Source organism: Sminthopsis crassicaudata, chromosome 2 (genome assembly GCF_048593235.1).
Source record: "Sminthopsis crassicaudata isolate SCR6 chromosome 2, ASM4859323v1, whole genome shotgun sequence".
In the NCBI taxonomy this organism is placed as follows: domain Eukaryota; kingdom Metazoa; phylum Chordata; class Mammalia; order Dasyuromorphia; family Dasyuridae; genus Sminthopsis; species Sminthopsis crassicaudata.
The window spans coordinates 55,997,775-56,015,971 of record NC_133618.1 but is presented as its reverse complement, the minus strand read 5'-3'; the positions used below and the strand labels follow the sequence as shown (position 1 = coordinate 56,015,971).

General features: G+C 38.5%; 2 protein-coding genes across 2 annotated transcripts in view; one reads left to right on the top strand and one right to left on the bottom strand.

Moving 5' to 3' along the window:
• LOC141554432 (hepatocyte nuclear factor 4-beta-like) overlaps positions 1 to 11,306 on the top strand; it is a 66,146-nt gene extending 54,840 nt beyond the window's left edge. Inside the window, exons 7-10 of the mRNA XM_074286317.1 lie at positions 3,680 to 3,832; positions 5,828 to 6,064; positions 8,063 to 8,212; positions 8,943 to 11,306. Coding sequence (XP_074142418.1) covers positions 3,680 to 3,832; positions 5,828 to 6,064; positions 8,063 to 8,212; positions 8,943 to 9,076 — 674 coding nt within the window. The 3' untranslated portion in view covers positions 9,077 to 11,306. The remainder of the gene's footprint in view (positions 1 to 3,679; positions 3,833 to 5,827; positions 6,065 to 8,062; positions 8,213 to 8,942) is intronic.
• Positions 11,307 to 14,710: 3,404 nt separating this feature from the next.
• Positions 14,711 to 18,197, bottom strand: part of ZDHHC7 (zDHHC palmitoyltransferase 7) — a 37,909-nt gene continuing 34,422 nt past the window's right edge. The window contains exon 8 of the mRNA XM_074286316.1: positions 14,711 to 16,897. Coding sequence (XP_074142417.1) covers positions 16,721 to 16,897 — 177 coding nt within the window. The 3' untranslated portion in view covers positions 14,711 to 16,720. The remainder of the gene's footprint in view (positions 16,898 to 18,197) is intronic.

Here is an 18,197-nt window from a genome sequence, read left to right as displayed (position 1 = left end):
GACCCCTCCAGGAATGCATATATGTCCAGGAATGCAGAGGTGGCAATCAGCTCTGGTTACTTTAAAATTAATGAGATAATGAATATTATCATGAGATGTGGGCTAATCTGGGGGACATGATTCTGATCACTCAGTCTTGGACAAACAGATATATATATATATAAACTTTTTCCACTCAAGATACCTTTTCACCAGAAAAAATTTTATACAGGTACATAGGTATTTAAAATAGGTATACTAATCAAACATTCACTGATAATTATATTTTTGTGATCCTCACATTCAGTGATGACCCACAGTTTAAAAAGTTTTGATCTAAACACAAGAGAGAATCCACATTTTTCCAGACCTGTCTGAGTAAAACACAATGAGCCAGAATCGATCAATTCACTTAAAGTAAAATTTCTTTTCCTTTTGAACAGATCTCATTATCAGCTCATTATCAGATGAAAGCCTGCCTGAATAACCTACAAGGGCTGATTTTCTGAATGAGAAAGTAGAAGGGGTGGGGGAGAGAAATCTTCATTCTAATTTAACAATTGCTATTAAGAATCATTTTTCTCACCTTTATGCAAAGACTGGATGGCCACTTGTTGACCTCTCTTCAAGAGGGTCATGAAAATATGAAATATTGGTAAATCTTGGACTTGAAGATGAACACTGAGATTCTTCCCACCCAGAGATTCTTTGATTTTTAAAGAACTTTTATCATCCCTTCAAATGTTAAATATTCTATGAAATCTTCCTGTTCTTCCCAATTGTCAAAGCCCTCCCTTTTCTCAAATGACCTTGTATTTATTGATCTGTGCATATATTGTATATTTGGTATACATTGGAAGTGCAAAGACCAACAACAAAACAATTCATATGCATTATACTTTTAGGGGCTTTGTACTGTAGGGAAATTGCATTGTAATATGCAACATGGACAGAATCATAGATATTGAAGTGTATATAATATATATAAAGATAACTAAATACAATGTATACAAAAGTATTTGTTTTTTCAAGGATGGCATAAAGGCACTACAAAGTGAATAAGAAAATGCCTCATGTTGTAAAAGTGGCACTTGAACTAACATGTGAAGGGATCTAGGGATTTTAAGAGGCAGAATACAGACAATGCTAAAAAAATTTTTTTAAATAAAATAAAAAAAAGGTAGGAGGCAGAATACTATATATGGGGAATAATAAATAGACCATTTGAGTGGACCACAAAATACATGAGATAGAATAATGTCAATTAACCTAGAAAGTCTGAAGCCAGATGGGGAAAGACTCTAAATACCAATCACAGGAAAAAACATTTTATCTTGCAGACAAGAAACAGCTTTTGAAGCTTCATGAAGAGGGGAGGGCTCAGATCCATGATATCCATTTGTTAACTTTGAGGATGATGGATTTAATGGGGAGGGACTGGAGGAAGGGAATTCGGTCAGGGGGTTATGATGATAGTCCAGTCTAGAAGTGATGAGGGGCCAAACCAGAGAGGTTACCGTAAGAGCAGAGAGGGGACATTGTCGGAATGAGATAGAATCCTGGGGCAAAGTCCATTCCAACGCTAAGGATCCAACTTTGTGAATGTTGGCCCAATCCGTTAATAGCTGCCTACTACTATGTCCCCATATAGAAGAAGGCATTTACAAAAACCCAACAAAATAGCATTTACTTAATAAGTGAGCCAGTTTCAGAAGCTTTAAGAAATTTTCTTGATTTTTGGTGTTGGATTGAGTTGCATAGCACAAGGAAAGGAAAAGGATAGACTGAAATTAGAGAAAAATAAAACATCTAACAATTCACCAAATTTCATCAGATTAGCTGAGCATATCCTAGAGCACCACCTGCTGTCAGGAAGATTTATTGTATTATCCTGGTAGAGTTATCACCACCTGCATTGATTCTACAAATCAATCAATTTTATTTATTTAATCAATTTATTTAGCACTTCCTATATGTTAGGAACTGTATGTTGAGGACAGCTGGGTAGTGTAGTGGATAGAGCACCTGGCCTGGAGTTAGGATGACCTAAACTGAAATCCAACCTCAGTTACTAGCTGTGCAACACTGGGCAAGTCACCATTCCTATTTACCTCAGTTCCTCATCTGTAAAATGGGGACATACTGGAGAAGGAAAATGGCAAACCACTGCAGTATCTTTGCCAAGAAACTACAAAAATGGGGTCTTAATGAGTCAGAACAACAACAGTGTACTAGACTCTGTGCTAAATACCGAGAATTTTAAAATTGAGACAGTCCCTGTGAGACAACAATTAGCAGAGGGAAAGCCCTAGAAATTAAAAGCAATTCTCAGGGTTTTTTTTTTTTCTTTTTGATCCAATTTTTCCTGTGCAGCAAGATAACTGTATAAATATGTATATATATTGGATTTAACATATATTTTAATATATTTAACATGTATTGGACTACCTGCCATCTGGGGAGGAGGGGAAAATTTGGAACAGAAAATTTTGTAAAGGTCAATGTTGAAAAATTACCCATGCATGTTTTATAAATAAAAATCTTTAATTAAATAAAATATTAAAAAAAAAAGAAATTGAAAGCAGTTGGAAAAGGCATCTTATAGAAGGTAGGATTTTAGTTGGGATTTAAAGGAAGCTCAAATTTACTTATTAAATGTGAGCTTTCCTATCAGTATTACAGAGAGCTAGATTTAATCATAAGTGAAAGAGGCAAATGCCTATATTGTGCTATAATGGAATTTACCAACTCCTGCCTGACTCATTGCCCCAAACTACCTTCTAAAATCATTTAAATTTTGTTTGAAATTTGACCACTGCAATTCTACATTCTCAGTAATCCTCAGTCATTTTTATTGTTGTTCAATAGTGTCTGACTCCCCATGATCCACTTTGAGTTCTTGGCAAAGATACTGGAGTAGTTTGTCATTTCTTCTCCTGCTCATTTTACAGATGAGGAAACTGAGGCAATCAGGGTTAAGTGACTTGCTCAAGATCCCACAGCTAGGCAGTGCCAGAGGCTTAATTTGAACTCTGGTTTTCCTGACTCCAGGCCTGGCGCTCCATCCATGGTACCACCTAATTGCCCTATATTATGCCTTCAGTTCTATATTAAAATGTAAATCCTCATCAGAAGATTGGATTTGATTAATAAATGAGCTAGTCCTGTAGGCTTTAATCAACTTTTTGTTGAATTTTAATTGAATTAATTTGATTGAGATTTACTTGAATTTTAAGATTAGCCATTTAAGATGAGTGAATCCATTTGTACCTTTCCTAAGAGCAGAGTTTAAGGGAGAGGACCAGATCATAAGATGTGTGGAGAGGGGAGGATATACTTACAATGAAGTGAAAAGAACCCAAAAGGAGTGGTTGGCTATCTCCATGATTTTTGCCCCACAGTAGGCTTTAGTATCAAATAGTCATTATTTAAATGGGCAAAGGACTGTGTTTATTTGAAAAGTATCTTGGTTCAGGTGGTCATTTTCTTACACACTTATTCTCCTATGAGATTCTCTCCCACTCCCCAGTCTAGAAGTATATAGAATCCAATATACATAGATATACATAGAATACATAGATATGCTAAAGGCCTTTTTTTTTTTTTAATGATACATTCATTATATATAGGCTTTCATGTCAGATGTACTAGTTGACAGAATCCAATGTAGATGATAACAGCTGTCTTCATTCCTCTCCAGGAAATGATTTCATTATTCCTATGCACTGCCCAGAACTGGAAATTGCTCGAGTTGCTATAAGAATATTGGATGAGTTGGTCAAGCCTTTGAGAGAAATACAAATTGATGACAACGAATATGCTTGTCTTAAAGCTATTATATTCTTTGATCCAGGTAAGAGAACTAAAAGTCACTAGTCTCTGACTCTGGGTATGCAATGGAAGAAAGAAAGAAATGAAGGGAAAGAGACAGAGAGAAGGAGGGAAGAAAAAAAGAAGGGAAAGAAGGAAGGTAGGAGAGAAGGAAGGAAAAGGAAAGAAAAAGAAAAAGAGAAAAAAGAGAGGAGGGAGGGAAGAAAGGAGAGAAGGAAAAAAGGAGGGAAGGTAGAAAAAAGAAGGAAAGAAAGAGAAAAAAGAAAGAAGGAAAGAAAGAAAAAGAGAAAGAAAGAAGGAAGGAAGGAAAGAAAGAAAGAAATAGAGAGAAAGAAAGAAAGAAAGAAAGAAAGAAATCAAGAAATCAAGAAATCAAGAAAGAAATCAAGAAAGAAAGAAATCAAGAAATCAAGAAAGAAAGAAATCAAGAAATCAAGAAAGAAAGAAAGAGAAGGAAGGGAGCGAGGGAGGGATCGAGGGAGGGAGGGAAGGAGAGACAGAGGGAGGGAGGAAGAATAAGAATGGGTCAGGATGATAGGGAAGAGAAACCAGTCCTAAAAGAAAAGTGGGGAGAAGAGAAAAGCATCCTGGTATAAAATTGCTGGAAAGCTCTCTGTACACATTGATGTTACCACTCACCCAAGCAGACTTAGTATGGTAGTGCCTGGCATACAGTAAGTACTTAAGCAATGCTTTTGCCAAACAATAGAAAAAAAAAGGGAGGGAGGGAATAAGCATTTATATAACACAGCAAAAACTGACTTGGCCAGGGTTATACAGCTAGTGAATGTCTGAGTTAGATCTTCTTGCTCCAGGTCCAGTGCTCTGTCCACTACACGAGGTAAAGGCTGACAAAGCCCCAAGAAAACAAACAACCAAGTCTAGCTGCTCCAAGTGTCTGTTTTGGAGCAGTGATCTTTAGGGAACTTGAAACCACATCAAAAAAGCAGAAGTTGTCAGGCAACATCTTCAAACACCTAAAGGCTTATGATGTAGGAAGAGAGACTTGGCTCATTTTACTTGACTCCAGCGGGCAGAACTGGGACACAAGGACAGAAGTACAGGGAGACGGTTTGACGACAGGAAACACTGCTCAGTTGGGATAAGCTGGCTGTTTTATGAGGTAATGAGTGACCTGTCACATACATTAGATTTGTGGTTGGCCTAGACGACGACAAAAATTCCTTACAAATCTAATTATCTACACTAGAATCTAGGAAACCAAGGGGGAGGGGCAGGTTACAAAACTTTATCGAAAGAGATTTATTAAGGGCAATTAGGTGGCACTGAAGTGGGTAGAGGGCTGGGCCTGGGGTCAGGAAGACATCTTCCGTAGTTAAATCTGGCCTCAGACATTCTCTCCCTCCTTTCCTTCCTTCCTTCTTCCCTCCCTTAGCTCATTCTTTCCTTCCTCTTCCTTCCCTCCTTCCCTGCTCTTTCCTTCCCTCCCTCCCTTCCTCTCTTCTTTCTTTCTCTTCTTTTTTCCTCCTTCCCTCTTCCCTAATTCCCTCCCATTCTTCTTTCTCTCCTTCCTTTTCTTCCTCCTTCCCTTCCTTTCTTCTTTCATCCCTTCTTCCCTCCCTCCCTCCCTTCCTTCCTTCCTCCCACTCTTTCCGTCCCATCCCCTTCCTTTCTATATTGCAGGGGTGTCCTTGTGCTGCAATGTAAAAAACCCCCAAAAGCCCAGGCAGCCTTGGACACTCCTGATAGAGCGTCCAGAATTTTAAGCAGTGCCCATTCCCTTTTTTATTTCCGTCCTGCACGGCCCGGCACAGAGAAGGTTCTGGTTGGTTGGTCAGTGCCGGTCCGATTCAGCCTGGGAAAGGAGGCAGGGAGGCAGGGTGGCAGAGTTAGGGCAAGACCCCGAGCTGGGGCAGCCGTCCGAGGAGCGCCGGCGCTCAGTGCCAACTTTCTGATTCCCTTACGCGGTCAGGCCTTTCCGGCGGGGACGACGCCCGGGCCCGGGAGCCCCGCTGACCCGCCCTCGCACTCTCTCCCCTCTCCCTTCCTGTCGCAGACTGCAAAGGCCTGAGCGACCCTGGCAAGGTGAAACGAATGCGCTTCCAGGTGCAAGTGAACCTGGAGGACTACGTCACGGACCGCCAGTACGACTCGCGGGGCCGCTTCAGCGACCTCCTGCTGCTGCTGCCGCCGCTGCAGAGCATCACCTGGCAGATGATCGAGCAGATCCAGTTCGTGAAACTCTTCGGCATGGCCCGCATCGACAGCTTGCTGCAGGAGATGCTCCTGGGAGGTAAGGAAGGCCCGGCCCAGCAGCAGCAGCCCCGCCTGCCCTCGGGGCCCTCCCGGACCCCACCCCAGACCCCGAGCTTCGTCCCTAGAGCTTCTGTCCTCCAGCTACCTGAACTCAGGGAATTAGCTCTGCCCAGCCCACGGGCCGCTGAGGGTTCTGGGATGAAATTTTACCACATCTCCCATCATACTGTTTTCCGTTGGAAGAGTTGGACCTGGGGTCAGGAAGGACCAAGTTCAAGTCCCACTTCAGACACTTCTATGATCCCCTACCTCAGTTTCCTCATCTGTAAAATCGGGATATTAGCATCCATCTCAGGGTCGTTGTGGATTATATGAGACCATACCTGCCAAGTGCTTTGAAGACTTCAAATCACTCTGTTTGCTATAACATTTGGGGAAGGGGAAGGAGATACAGGGAGCTATGGTCCAGACAGCCTGAGGCTGGAATAGAAAAAGGGGTGGGGAATGGGAAGCTAAATAGACATAGGTGAATTGAGAGGAAGTATAAGTTAAAAGGACCTTGGGCTAAGCAGATAAGGGTTAAATTTATCCGAAAAAAGGAATGCAATCAGCTTCTGCCCCTTGAATGGGATTTGGAGGGGGGGGGGGAGAGGGGAGTTAAGGCATAGGGATGGATAATAGCAATTGCTATGTAGGTAGTCACCTACATTCTTTCATTTGAGTCTTTTGAGGGGTTAATGAAGTAAATGTAATTATCCCCATTTTATAGATGATGAAACTGAATCTGAGGCTTGTCCAGGGAGAATTCTATTTCACTCTGGGGCTTTATTTCACATCCACTTTACTTTTGGATACGTAGAAATTGTGGGGGGAAAGGAAGAATTAACCTTTTATTTCTTCATCTTATTTTCCCAAGTTCTTGATACTTCCTTTGTAGTTTTCCTTTTTTTTTTACATCCTATTTTATAATTTTTTGCTTTCACATTACCACTTATTTCCAAGTACATTCCTTCTCCCTTTTGTGAATTAAAATAGGGAATAAAAAAGGGAAAGCAAGAAAGAACAATTCAGCAAAGAGAATAAGAAGTTCAGTTAGTCCAAACCAACACAGTGAGTCTGACGGCATGTGCAGCAATCTACACCCAGTTTCCTTATCTCTGCAAAACCAACTGTCTCTTTCCCCATTTAGCTATGATATAAAACTTGATGTTTATTCAAAATTAACTAAATGAAGTTTTGCATTACCTCTTTTTTTTTTTTCCCTGAGGCTGGGGTTAAGTGACTTGCCCAGGGTCACACAGCTAGGAAGGGTTAAGTATCTGAGATCACATTTGAACTCGGGTCCTCTTAAATTCAAGGCTGGTGCTCTATCCACTGCGCCACCTAGCTGCCCCGCATTACCTCTTTTTAATTGAAAAGTGACTGGCCTGAATGCTCCACTTCTTGCCTTAAAGTCCTCTTCTGATACCAGCATTGTTGGGAGTTAACCCCTGGATTCTCAAAAAGGCAGTGTCAGCTAGAGGACAGGTTCTGCCAGGCTACAAAGTCTGTGAGGTTCTAGGACAGACTGTCATCCAAAGGTAAACCCAAATCACCCAAATTTTGGCAGGGAAGTTGGAGGCCACAGCAAAAGCAGACCCCAGTAAAGCCAAAGGAGGAAGCAATCTGCATCAGTGAATTGCACACTGAGGAAATCACAGATTTTCCCTTAAAAGTTTTAAGTCTATTTCTGTCACAAAAGAATGAAGTCACTTGTAAACTGTCTCTTCTGCTTCCTTCTCCTCCATTTACTCAGTATATCCAAGACTTTGAATATGAAAAAGAAAAACATTTCTAACCCCTGCAATTGGATTTTGTCTTTCTTTCCCTCCGTCGAACTGCTGGGTATCAAGACAGTACAGCTTTGGGGTCTAGGTTTATGGAACAGAAGAGCTCTGTCATACCCCATGATCACAGTCTTCCCAGACCCATGTAGGAACTAAGTACTACAGTACTGCAGCCTTGACCTAAACTCTCCCTTTGTGTTTGCTTACAGGGAACACCATGGAGATGCCCCAGTATCATTCTGGGATGCCCAGCTTAAACCTGGAGCCAGTCACAAGCCATATCCTTCCCAACACCCTCAGTTCGGTGATCCAAGCCACCCCTGGATCAGGCCAGAACTGCTCTTTTACACCGGGTCACGGTGAGGACATCAAATAGGGTTGTTGGACTAAAGTTACCCCTCCCCCTAAAAAAAAAAGAGCAATTGGAATAATTGGATTTTGAGTTTGTGAAGGATAATGTCTATGAGAACAATTGTCCCTGTTTTGTGCTTTAAGGGCTTCCTGCTTCCAAATCTCAATTTTGTTACTTGTCATAGAGCCTGAAATTCTACCTCAGAGTTGCATTCGGGTCTGACAGGGAATTTTAAGATGGGAGGCATCTATTAAATGCAAGTACTCAAAGGAGGCCATGTACTAGCTAGCAGCTAACTAGAAGCGAGGCCCTGTAGGACTGTAGGTGTTTGGGGCACCACTAGATATTAGAATGTCTTAGATCCAAAATTCTTTCCCTGGGGTCTGTGAACTTTAAAAAATATACTTTTCAATATAATTGATTTCCTTTGTGCAGTAAGCCTTATTCCAAGGGATCCACTGGTTTCACCATTTGACAAAAAGGTTCATGATCCAAAAAAGTTTAAGCATTCTTGAATGCTTAATTGAAAATCTTCCTTCTTGAGAATCAACTTGATTTTTTATGGGGGGGTGGGGGTGGGAATGGTCAAAAGTCATAGAAGCTAAATCTGATAAATAAGCATTTCAGGCTGTTAATACTTGTCAGCCAATTTAGCTAATAGATCATTCCGCTCCAAGTTTTCAAAGTTTACATTTTAACTGGCAGAGAATATAACTAATATCTTTTTCTCTGACCAGTGTCTACAGACACATCTGTCTCTTCTCCTACAAGCCCTGGGAATGAAGATTACAAATTGGATTCTGCCAGAGGATCTGAGATGCCCATTCAAATACTGCCTCAGACTGTCGTACCTAAGCAAGAGATTTTATAAGCCATGAAAGCCAAGAGACTTAAGCCCCCTTGGAAGTCAGCTGTAAGCCAATTTACCTTTCCAGATGTGAGCCACCATGACTGCCTCAGCTCCACAGCCCGCCCAGATTTCAGGGGCTGGGGATTCCAATGTTCATATCCAGTTGGCTACTTGGTTAGGAACAGGCTGGCTGTTGGATTGATTCCCCAGAATCTCTTTCTTTCTTAAATATAACATGGCTAAAATTTGGAGGTACTTGAAAATAGATGTCTCCAACAGCTGTCCAACAGAACTGAAAAACCACTATAATCTAATTCCATTTGGCAAGAGTGAAACCTCTGGCTTTCACTAAGCTTAATACAAAGCAATATGAATCCAACTAATTTATGTCCTCAACTTATGCTCAGGATACTCAAAATTATCTTTAGAACCAAAATAATTATTTTATTCCCCAGGTTGACAAATCTTTGTCTTATGACAATGGAACTGAATGTTAAAGACAGTAGTCATTCTGAGTCATAGCAGGTGACTGAGTAGGGGATCAAACTGGATAAAACCATTTGGGTAAAAAATGAAGGATGATATAGAAAAGGAATTAGCCTGGTTTCAGTTCTGCTTACCAAAGACTCAAACCAAAATAGACTGGCCCTTTAAGGTTATCTAGCAGGGGTTCTCAAACTACGGCCTGCAGGCCACATATGGCCCACTGAGGACGTTTATGTAGCCATCCAGGTTATGGCAAATGGGCTGAGGGGCAGTGAACTGGCCCCCTATTTTAAAAGTTTGAGGACCACTGAATTACATGCATATTTAAGCAATAATAGCACCTTCAGCACAAGTATAGCCTTCCATAGTGACTGTCAAGACAGAAAACATTATACATTTGGATGTGTAAATTCTATTGTTAAAAAAAAAAATCTGTCCCATGACTTCAGTCACACCTTATATATGAGGAATAATTAATGCAGGTATTTTCACATTAGTCAAAACTTGTGAAAATGTCTCATTACTGATATCCTTTTTATAGCTAAGGCTTTTTTTAAAATCATAAATATGTATATTTTGATATTATATATTGCACTATAGAAACAGGAAAAAAATTTGATCCATGTCCCCACATATATAAAACTGCATACCTGAAACTTCTTGAACAATTTTCTACGCACAGTATTAATGCTCAAAAAAATCTAGAAAGTCAAGTGATATTTCTGTTCACAAAACTGAAGATAAGCTAACATACCTCAGATAAGCCTGGTCTGGCAAAGACTCTACCATGAACTGATTTTGACTAAATCACTGGTCTGATCACTGCCAATGAAAAATAAAGCGTATCTGTTGATTTTTACAGCTTAAATAGGAAGCCCTGTAATCATTAACAAATGGACAGTGAACAACACCACAGCAGAAAAGTTTGACTATTATCATGCAATGATCAGATCACAATTTTCTCTTGAACTCGGGAGTCATTTTCCATTTCTTGAATTTCCAATATCCCATAAGGCAAAGAAGTGACTTTAGCTGGAGTACTTTTTTCCCAAATTGATTTAGCAGATCAAGAAATGGAATCCATGTCAATAAATTACATTTTTTTGTGCTTCTTACAAATTACATTGGGCATCCCAAGCATAACTAGATATTTGAGGGAAGGGACAGAAATCCTGAGCAGCACATCACTGAGAAGGGCAGCAAGTGCCATCTTCACTGACCCTAGACACCCTGTAGGTCCCCAAATCCGGCTATGATATCAGGCAGTTCTCCCTAGTTGCAGCTGCATTGGCAAGAGGGCAGAAGGCAGACCCAGATGAGGTTTATGACAGCATTATCTAGAACCAATAAATGGATGTGCACACTGGAGGAAGGGGAGCAGAGGCGTACCAGGCAATGTGAGACAGTGACCTTCTGTTGGCATTGGCACACGAGGGTGAGGTCCCAATGGCCTCTGCTAACTACAGCTCTACTAACCAAAGACTCAAATCAGAATGATGAGATGCGATAAAAAATGAAAATTAGTAAAATCCAAGAAATGTTTCCTTTTTATCGGATCCCTTTATCAGTGTGATTCCAAAGCTCATTCTCATTTCCCCTAAGAGTCTCTCAAAAACAATAAATACCAACTACTCTTTTCCCAGTTTCTGGAAGCTATATGTATATATGGTTATTATAGGTATCATTACAGAATTTGTTTTTCCAACTTCTGGATTTCTTTTTCTAAACAAAATACAAGACCATTATGCAATTAAAAAAAAAAAAATTGTGCTGGGCTCTTCTATTGATGAAAGGGAAATTTTGCTCAGGGGCTTCATTTACTATCAAGAGAAACAAGAAAAGGACCACTTATTAAGTGGTTGGTGTGTGCTAGGCACTGTGCTAAGCACTTTGCAAACATTCTCCTTTTACTCAGAATCATGGCATAAGTTCTGTCACATACTAGGGTATCTGGATTCCACTGCTCAATATTTCTCTTAGCTAATGATCTTGGTAACCTCCAAAACTTTAATGCTGTCACATGTGGATGACTTTTAATAAGACAACTGGAGAAAACTAATCTGACTCCAGGAATCCGGGAGAGGGAGGAGGGGATAAAAGAATTAGTAAACCAACTAGTGATATAGACCACAAGTCTTTGTTATCTCAGCCATCCTAGAAAAGTAAGACTTAATCTTGTCATTTACTCTAACACAGATAAACAACTATCCTATATCTTTATTCAAAGATGGGTGCCTATTATGTCAAATAGGTCCCAGACTCTTTTAAGTCAGTTGAAAAAACCAAGGTTGAAAAATCAATCCTGTTTACAAATGCAATGTTACTAAAGGCAATTCAATAAAGAATTTATTAAGTACCTAGTCACTGAGTATACAGAGACCAAAAAAAAAAAAAGTTTTTGCTCTCAAGGAGCTTACAATCGATTATGGGAAAAAGATGAAGATAACATTAAGGCCTTGGTTACATACCTATCTTTCAGCAAAATAGTAGTAGCTCACACAGTGCTTAAGATCTGCAAAATACTTTATTTCCACTTTATGATGTATAAACATTGGTGTATCTGAGGATCATGGTTTTATGAGAACTTTCTCTACTAAGATCAGTATTTTGATAAGTTTTTCATGAGTTGTATCAAAAATTGTTTATTATCTGGTCACCAATTTTCTGTATTTAGCTAGGCTAGCCCTCATACAGAATTTGTTGCTGGCTCACTCAGTCTTTCCAGTTTGATATCATTAAGAGCCCTACTGACATAACCCCAGGAAACCCAGAGTCACTTCTACACCAAGGTAAGGCATCAGAGTTCTGGATGAAGATATATAAAAAGCATATATTTAAAGAAAAGAATGCAAGCATAAAATCTTATTGGAACTTTGCCAGAGTCCTATCATAAGAACTGACTCTTTAGTTCAGTATTACTATTTTACTTACAACAAATTCAGCTGATTCTTCAGCTGAATTTGTTGTAAAATAATAATATTGGCCTACTTTGAAGTAACCTTCCAAAAACTATCTTTTCCTGACTCTTGCCCTTATAAAGGCAGGTTAAAAAATAGTCATACAATTGTAGATTAAGGTCTAGAAGGGGCTTTGGAGAGTATTCAGTTTGATCCCCTCATTTTACAAAGGAAGAACAGAGGCCCATAGGAAAAAACTGAATTGCTTAAGTGCCTATGCCAAAATCTGAACCTTTATCCTGAATCCAAACCCAGCACTCTTTCAACTGTTGCTTCCTGCCTTTTAGAGACATAATAAAAATTCAGGTAGGTTTCCCCGCAAGGCTTACCTGCATTTAGCCTTTGCTCAGGGCAACTTCCAATTCTGATTCCCTCTATCACTTGATACGGAAGCTACTGAAATATTTCTTTGGAAGAGCTTACAATGGGAACTGAGGGTCTCTGAGACAAAGATGTTATTTAAAGCTTTACTGGGTCAACCTCTCCAAAGTATTCACTGCCACCACGTCCTCCACTTTGAAGGAAGAGGGAAACTGGCAACAACATTCATACCATAACCCTAACTTCTAGGGTAAGGACTCAGAGGTAATTCACATCAAGTTTCCTAGATCCTGTCCTCCTTTTCCCCTAAGGTTTCATGTTAAGTGAACCAAAAGATTGGGATGGTCCAAAGTGATAAATGTCTATTCATCACAGATGGCTATAATGGGGTTAAAGGCACCGTTTGCCCTAGTTGGAGTATGACTTTCACATCAATACAACCATGACTCCTTGTCTAGAGCACACTTTTCTTCTGTTGAATAAGTTTATAAAAAGTAAATGTGTGTAAATTTAACACTACACCAACTTCTCATCCTTGGGACATCTATCATCATTCAACAAATGCAGCCAATGTGCATGTTAGTGTTGTGGACCCTTAAAAGTTCAGCTTAGAAGATGGCTTTCATTGCACAGGGGCTTCAGTAATACTGGTTGACTGAATCAGAAAGACCTGACTAGAATTAAACGTCAGCCGGAAACTTCTAAAAAAATTGAGCCAACCACTTAAAATTTGACCCTATTTGCCCAAAGGAGTTATTACACCAAATGCAACCCTTTTGATGATAAAATTTAAATTTCTACATAACTAAAACTATAAGAGACAACCATTATTTCTATCTAAAAAGAAATTTGATCATTACTGATAAGAAGGAAGCTAATGTCGTTTCTCTCCTTGCAGAGATTCTACTTCTGTATCTTTGCATCCACAGTCCTAACAGAAGGCTGTATAATAAGTTTTGTCCAATGATCATTTAAATAGATCCATGCCTCTAAGGCTCCACATTTAAGGCACTTTCATGTATATGAATGTATACATATATATACATACATATATATATACATACATATATATATATATATATATATATATATATATATATATATATATATATATATATATATATATATATAAAATCACTACTACCTTGGTTTGGTTTTCTTTCTTTCTTTTTTTTTTTTTTTTTTTTTTAATATAGCCCAATGATACTTTCCTACATGTAATTATGCCATATTTATCCCAATTCTACAATTATCTAGAATGGATGTAACTGCAAATGAGACAGATGAGGGACAAGCCAAGAATTAATGGAAAGTAACTCATTAGTAATGAGGAAAAACCTCAAGGGATTTTTTCCCAACAAATTCAAGCCAACTCCTCAGAGTACCTAAAAGAAAATCCCATTTGTTTTAAACATTTTGAACAGAAAGCCATATAAAATACAATGCATACAGCCTTACAAACAGAATAATTTTAAGTTTTTTTCTTGATTTCTTCTAAACATTATCATGTCATGCTATAATTCAGGCCTGTGTTGTACAGGACTATCTGTCCCCAAGTTAAATAACTTCAGAGCTCCGTGCCAGAGAAAGCAGAGTAATAATTCTCCCTCTGGTCAACTTGTGACTCTATATTAACTATATTCTGCTGCCTTCTTTTACATAAAACTGTCGGGGTTAAATGTAGGTCCACTTTAAAATAAGTCTTGGATCACAAACACATTCTAGAGATTTGAATTTACTAGAAATTGGAACTTCTTCACCAGCCAATAAATACTCTTTGAAAATTCAGTTTGGATATTAAAATTATTCCACAAGGCCTGAACATTGTGTTAGTATCATAAATTTCCTTCAAAAAAGAAATTCAATGAGCCAAGGAAAAAAACAGACTAAATCCAATGAGACCCAGTATCATTTAATTACCAACTTTGAGAAATGTCAATGAATGGCTTTATTTTATATAAAAATTACAATGAAAGGGGTTGAAAAAGCCAAGTAGACCTGATTTCAAACACACATACTTGCTAAGTCTCACAGGATTCAAATTCTTTAACCAACAGAATATATCATTTCAAAAGCCTCATGATGAAGCCTAAAATATGTTCCAACAGATGTGCAAAAAAAAATAAAAAAAAAAAAATTCTTTTGGAACTTGCCTCCTTTGTTGATCATGCCATAAAGTTCTTGCTTATCTGGCTGTTCTTGATCAATTTCCTACAACTTACAGACATTTTTGTGATGATCTTTCATCAACTGTTTGCTTTGTTCATTTGGCTTTTGAGTGCTGGGTTGATCTCCTGATGAATTCCATCTGTATTAATATACACTTAAAATACATGTTTTCTTTGAAGATCTTCACAGATAAACAGAAAGGCATTGTGTCCAGAAAGAAAATACCAAAATGTTTAGTGTGAGAGATCAATTTAAATAAGGAAGACCTCTTGGCATGTTAAAAATTGCTCCTAGAAGCTTCTGACAAAATATACACAAGCCAGATGAGTTTAAGGCAATATCTCCCCTCCCCACCCCATTCTTTTAAAGAAGCTGTTCACTGTTTAGGCATTAATTCTCACTTATACCCCAAAGTTTCTGGCTCTCCATCAACTGTAGGATGAGAAAAGAACAGCATTAATGACAGTCCCACATCTAGGTCTAGACATCCTGGTAATTCAGCTTTGTTTGTGTTTATTTCTAAGAGTTAAAACGTGTGCTCTGCTCTCCTCTACACGGGAGCCACAAAGAAGGGCTGATGCCCCATGAATTATTTCTTTAAAGCCGTGGTGAAATGCACGCTAGTCTGCCTTCAGTGGAGGGCTATGTGATCTCCTCCTTGCTCAGACTAACAACGCAGCATTGAGATACACAGAGATTGAGGTTTCCTAACTCTTCTTTACCAAGAATGACATTCATCCAGATAATGCTAATTTGGTTGAAGAAACAAAACCAAAACAGTTCCAGCTCCTTTACTCTCTCAGAATTTTAAAATAATTAAATCCACACAAGATCTTAACAAGGGAATGGGAAGGGGAGACAACTGATTGTTCTTTGGATCTGTAGACTGTCCAATTGGCAATACATTCATAGTTAGTCCCAAAGGAGGATATCATAGCAGCTTTTTCCTCTTCCCTGAACATAGGTTTTTAAAAATAGCTTGCCATTAAAAATAAAAATTTAAATTTTTTAAAAAAGGAAAAACAGCTACATATATTAAACTTGCTGCTAAGATCAAGAAAACACTTTGTCCTGGGGTTGTGCAGGGAGGGGAAAAGGAAGTAAAAGCAATGATAAATGGGGGAGGGAAGGAAATTAATGAATATATTTGCTATTTACCTATTCTGATCAGTGCATACTTAATCTTCTGCAACTTAATTGCAAGAGAAGATAAAAATGAAAGATTGAAATGAATCTCTAAGAAAGGGTCCCTGTAGCATTAAGACATGGGAAAAGCAATAACGGAATGAAATTACATAGTAAACAGAAACTCCCTGATGCTACTGGCTTGAGAATTCTTGTCCACTGGGGATTTTTTTTTTCCATGATTGACAAATGCAGCTCAGTACACAGGATTTTTAATAAAATAGCATATGTAATACAACATTTGATCAAATGAAAAAGATTTAACAGAAAACATAATCTCACAGTAGAATAATGACATTTGGCTTCTTTAGTGTGGCCACATGCCTTTCATTAGTGGTACAGTTGAAAAGTCTTTACAGCATCCAGTTAACATTTTGGAAAATTTGTGATCTCCATGACTATAAATGTATAAAATTCTGCTTGCTACAAGCAACTGGTTTGTGTTGGTTCAGTCCCCATTGGTCACAGATTATATGTCGATAGACTTTCAAACCCCAAATAAATATCTTAGAGTGCATTTGCAAGTTCCAGTATGGGAAAGTGGGCCTCACACAGAAAACTCTGGACCACCTCTCTTTGACTTCAGTAGGAATCTCCTGAATCGAAATCCTGCGAAAGGATTCATCCATAGAATTGAAGGCTGGCCCCCAAAAACAGACTTCATCCCTTCCCATCGGAGCCTCCGTTCCCAAGTTGGCTTTTCACTTTTCAGTCTTTCAATCTCCTGTGCACAGATAAATAATGGTAACATTACTGCTTGACAACAGTTAACATGAAATGGAAATTCAGAGAAGAGTTCAATGAACTCATTTTTTACAATTACTAAAATAAATCAAGTTAAATTATATATTTTTGGTTTTGATTCAATACTGGATCCAAAGAAAGTATGTGTGTATGTGTGTGTATATACACACACATATATATATACATACATATATGTATACATACACACACATCCATACATATACCCCCCACACAAGTGTGTGCAGATGCATCATATGTGTACATATACAGATACATACAAGCATATATAAAACAAATGTTTGTAGGTACAGATATAGTGTGTGTGTATATATAAATATATATACACATACACCCACACACACTATATATCTATGTATACACACACACACATATATATACATGCACAAATAAACATAAACATAAAACTAATAGTACATATATACTAAGTACTATGAGGAAAAAAAAGCACAAACCATTGGGGCTATCGATAAGATTTCATATAAAAAGAATGACCAGTAGAAAGGCACAAAGATATGAGACAGATGTCATTAGTGAAGAACAGAGAAAAGGTTTTTGGTGGGATTTCTGAGCAGAAGAGAAATAATGTCAAGTGAATTCCTGTTGAAATAGGCTGGAGTCAGATTTATTCTATAGGCCCCAAGAAGCCAGTGAAGTTGACCAAGTAGGGGAATTACATAGTCACAGGTACACTTCAGGAAATGACTGGTGACATTTTTGTAGAACAGTCTGGAGTGATAAGAGACTTAAGGCAGGGAAAGCAGGCAGGATGTCATCACAGTAACCGAGAAGAGGGGTAGGGGGGACCTCACCTAAAGTGACAGCTGTGTGGGCTAAGAGAAGGGCTAAGGTTGTAATATATGATATGTGTAGAAATACTGTGATAGTTGAAAGAGCAGGATCTGACAATGGAATGGATACGTGGGGATAGGATGAATAAAGAGTTGAGGACATTGTCAATATTATGTACCTGAGACAATGAAAGGAATGTATGACCAAGAGAAATAGTTGAAAATAGGAGATTTAGAGGTTAATATAATAAGTCTAGTTCTCCTTAGCTAGTACTTCAAACAGCCTAATCAAGTCCTTTTACTTAAAAGAAAGTTTAATGGTAAAAATAAAGTTGGAAGGGTAAAACAAAAACACCTTTTTGGAACTGGACTTTCTTTGTGTTGTAACTTCACTGTAACAGGCTCAATAGTATCCTATCTCCAAAAAGCCATCTTCTGAGAAACAGAAACAGCTTGGTAGTAAAAGTAGTA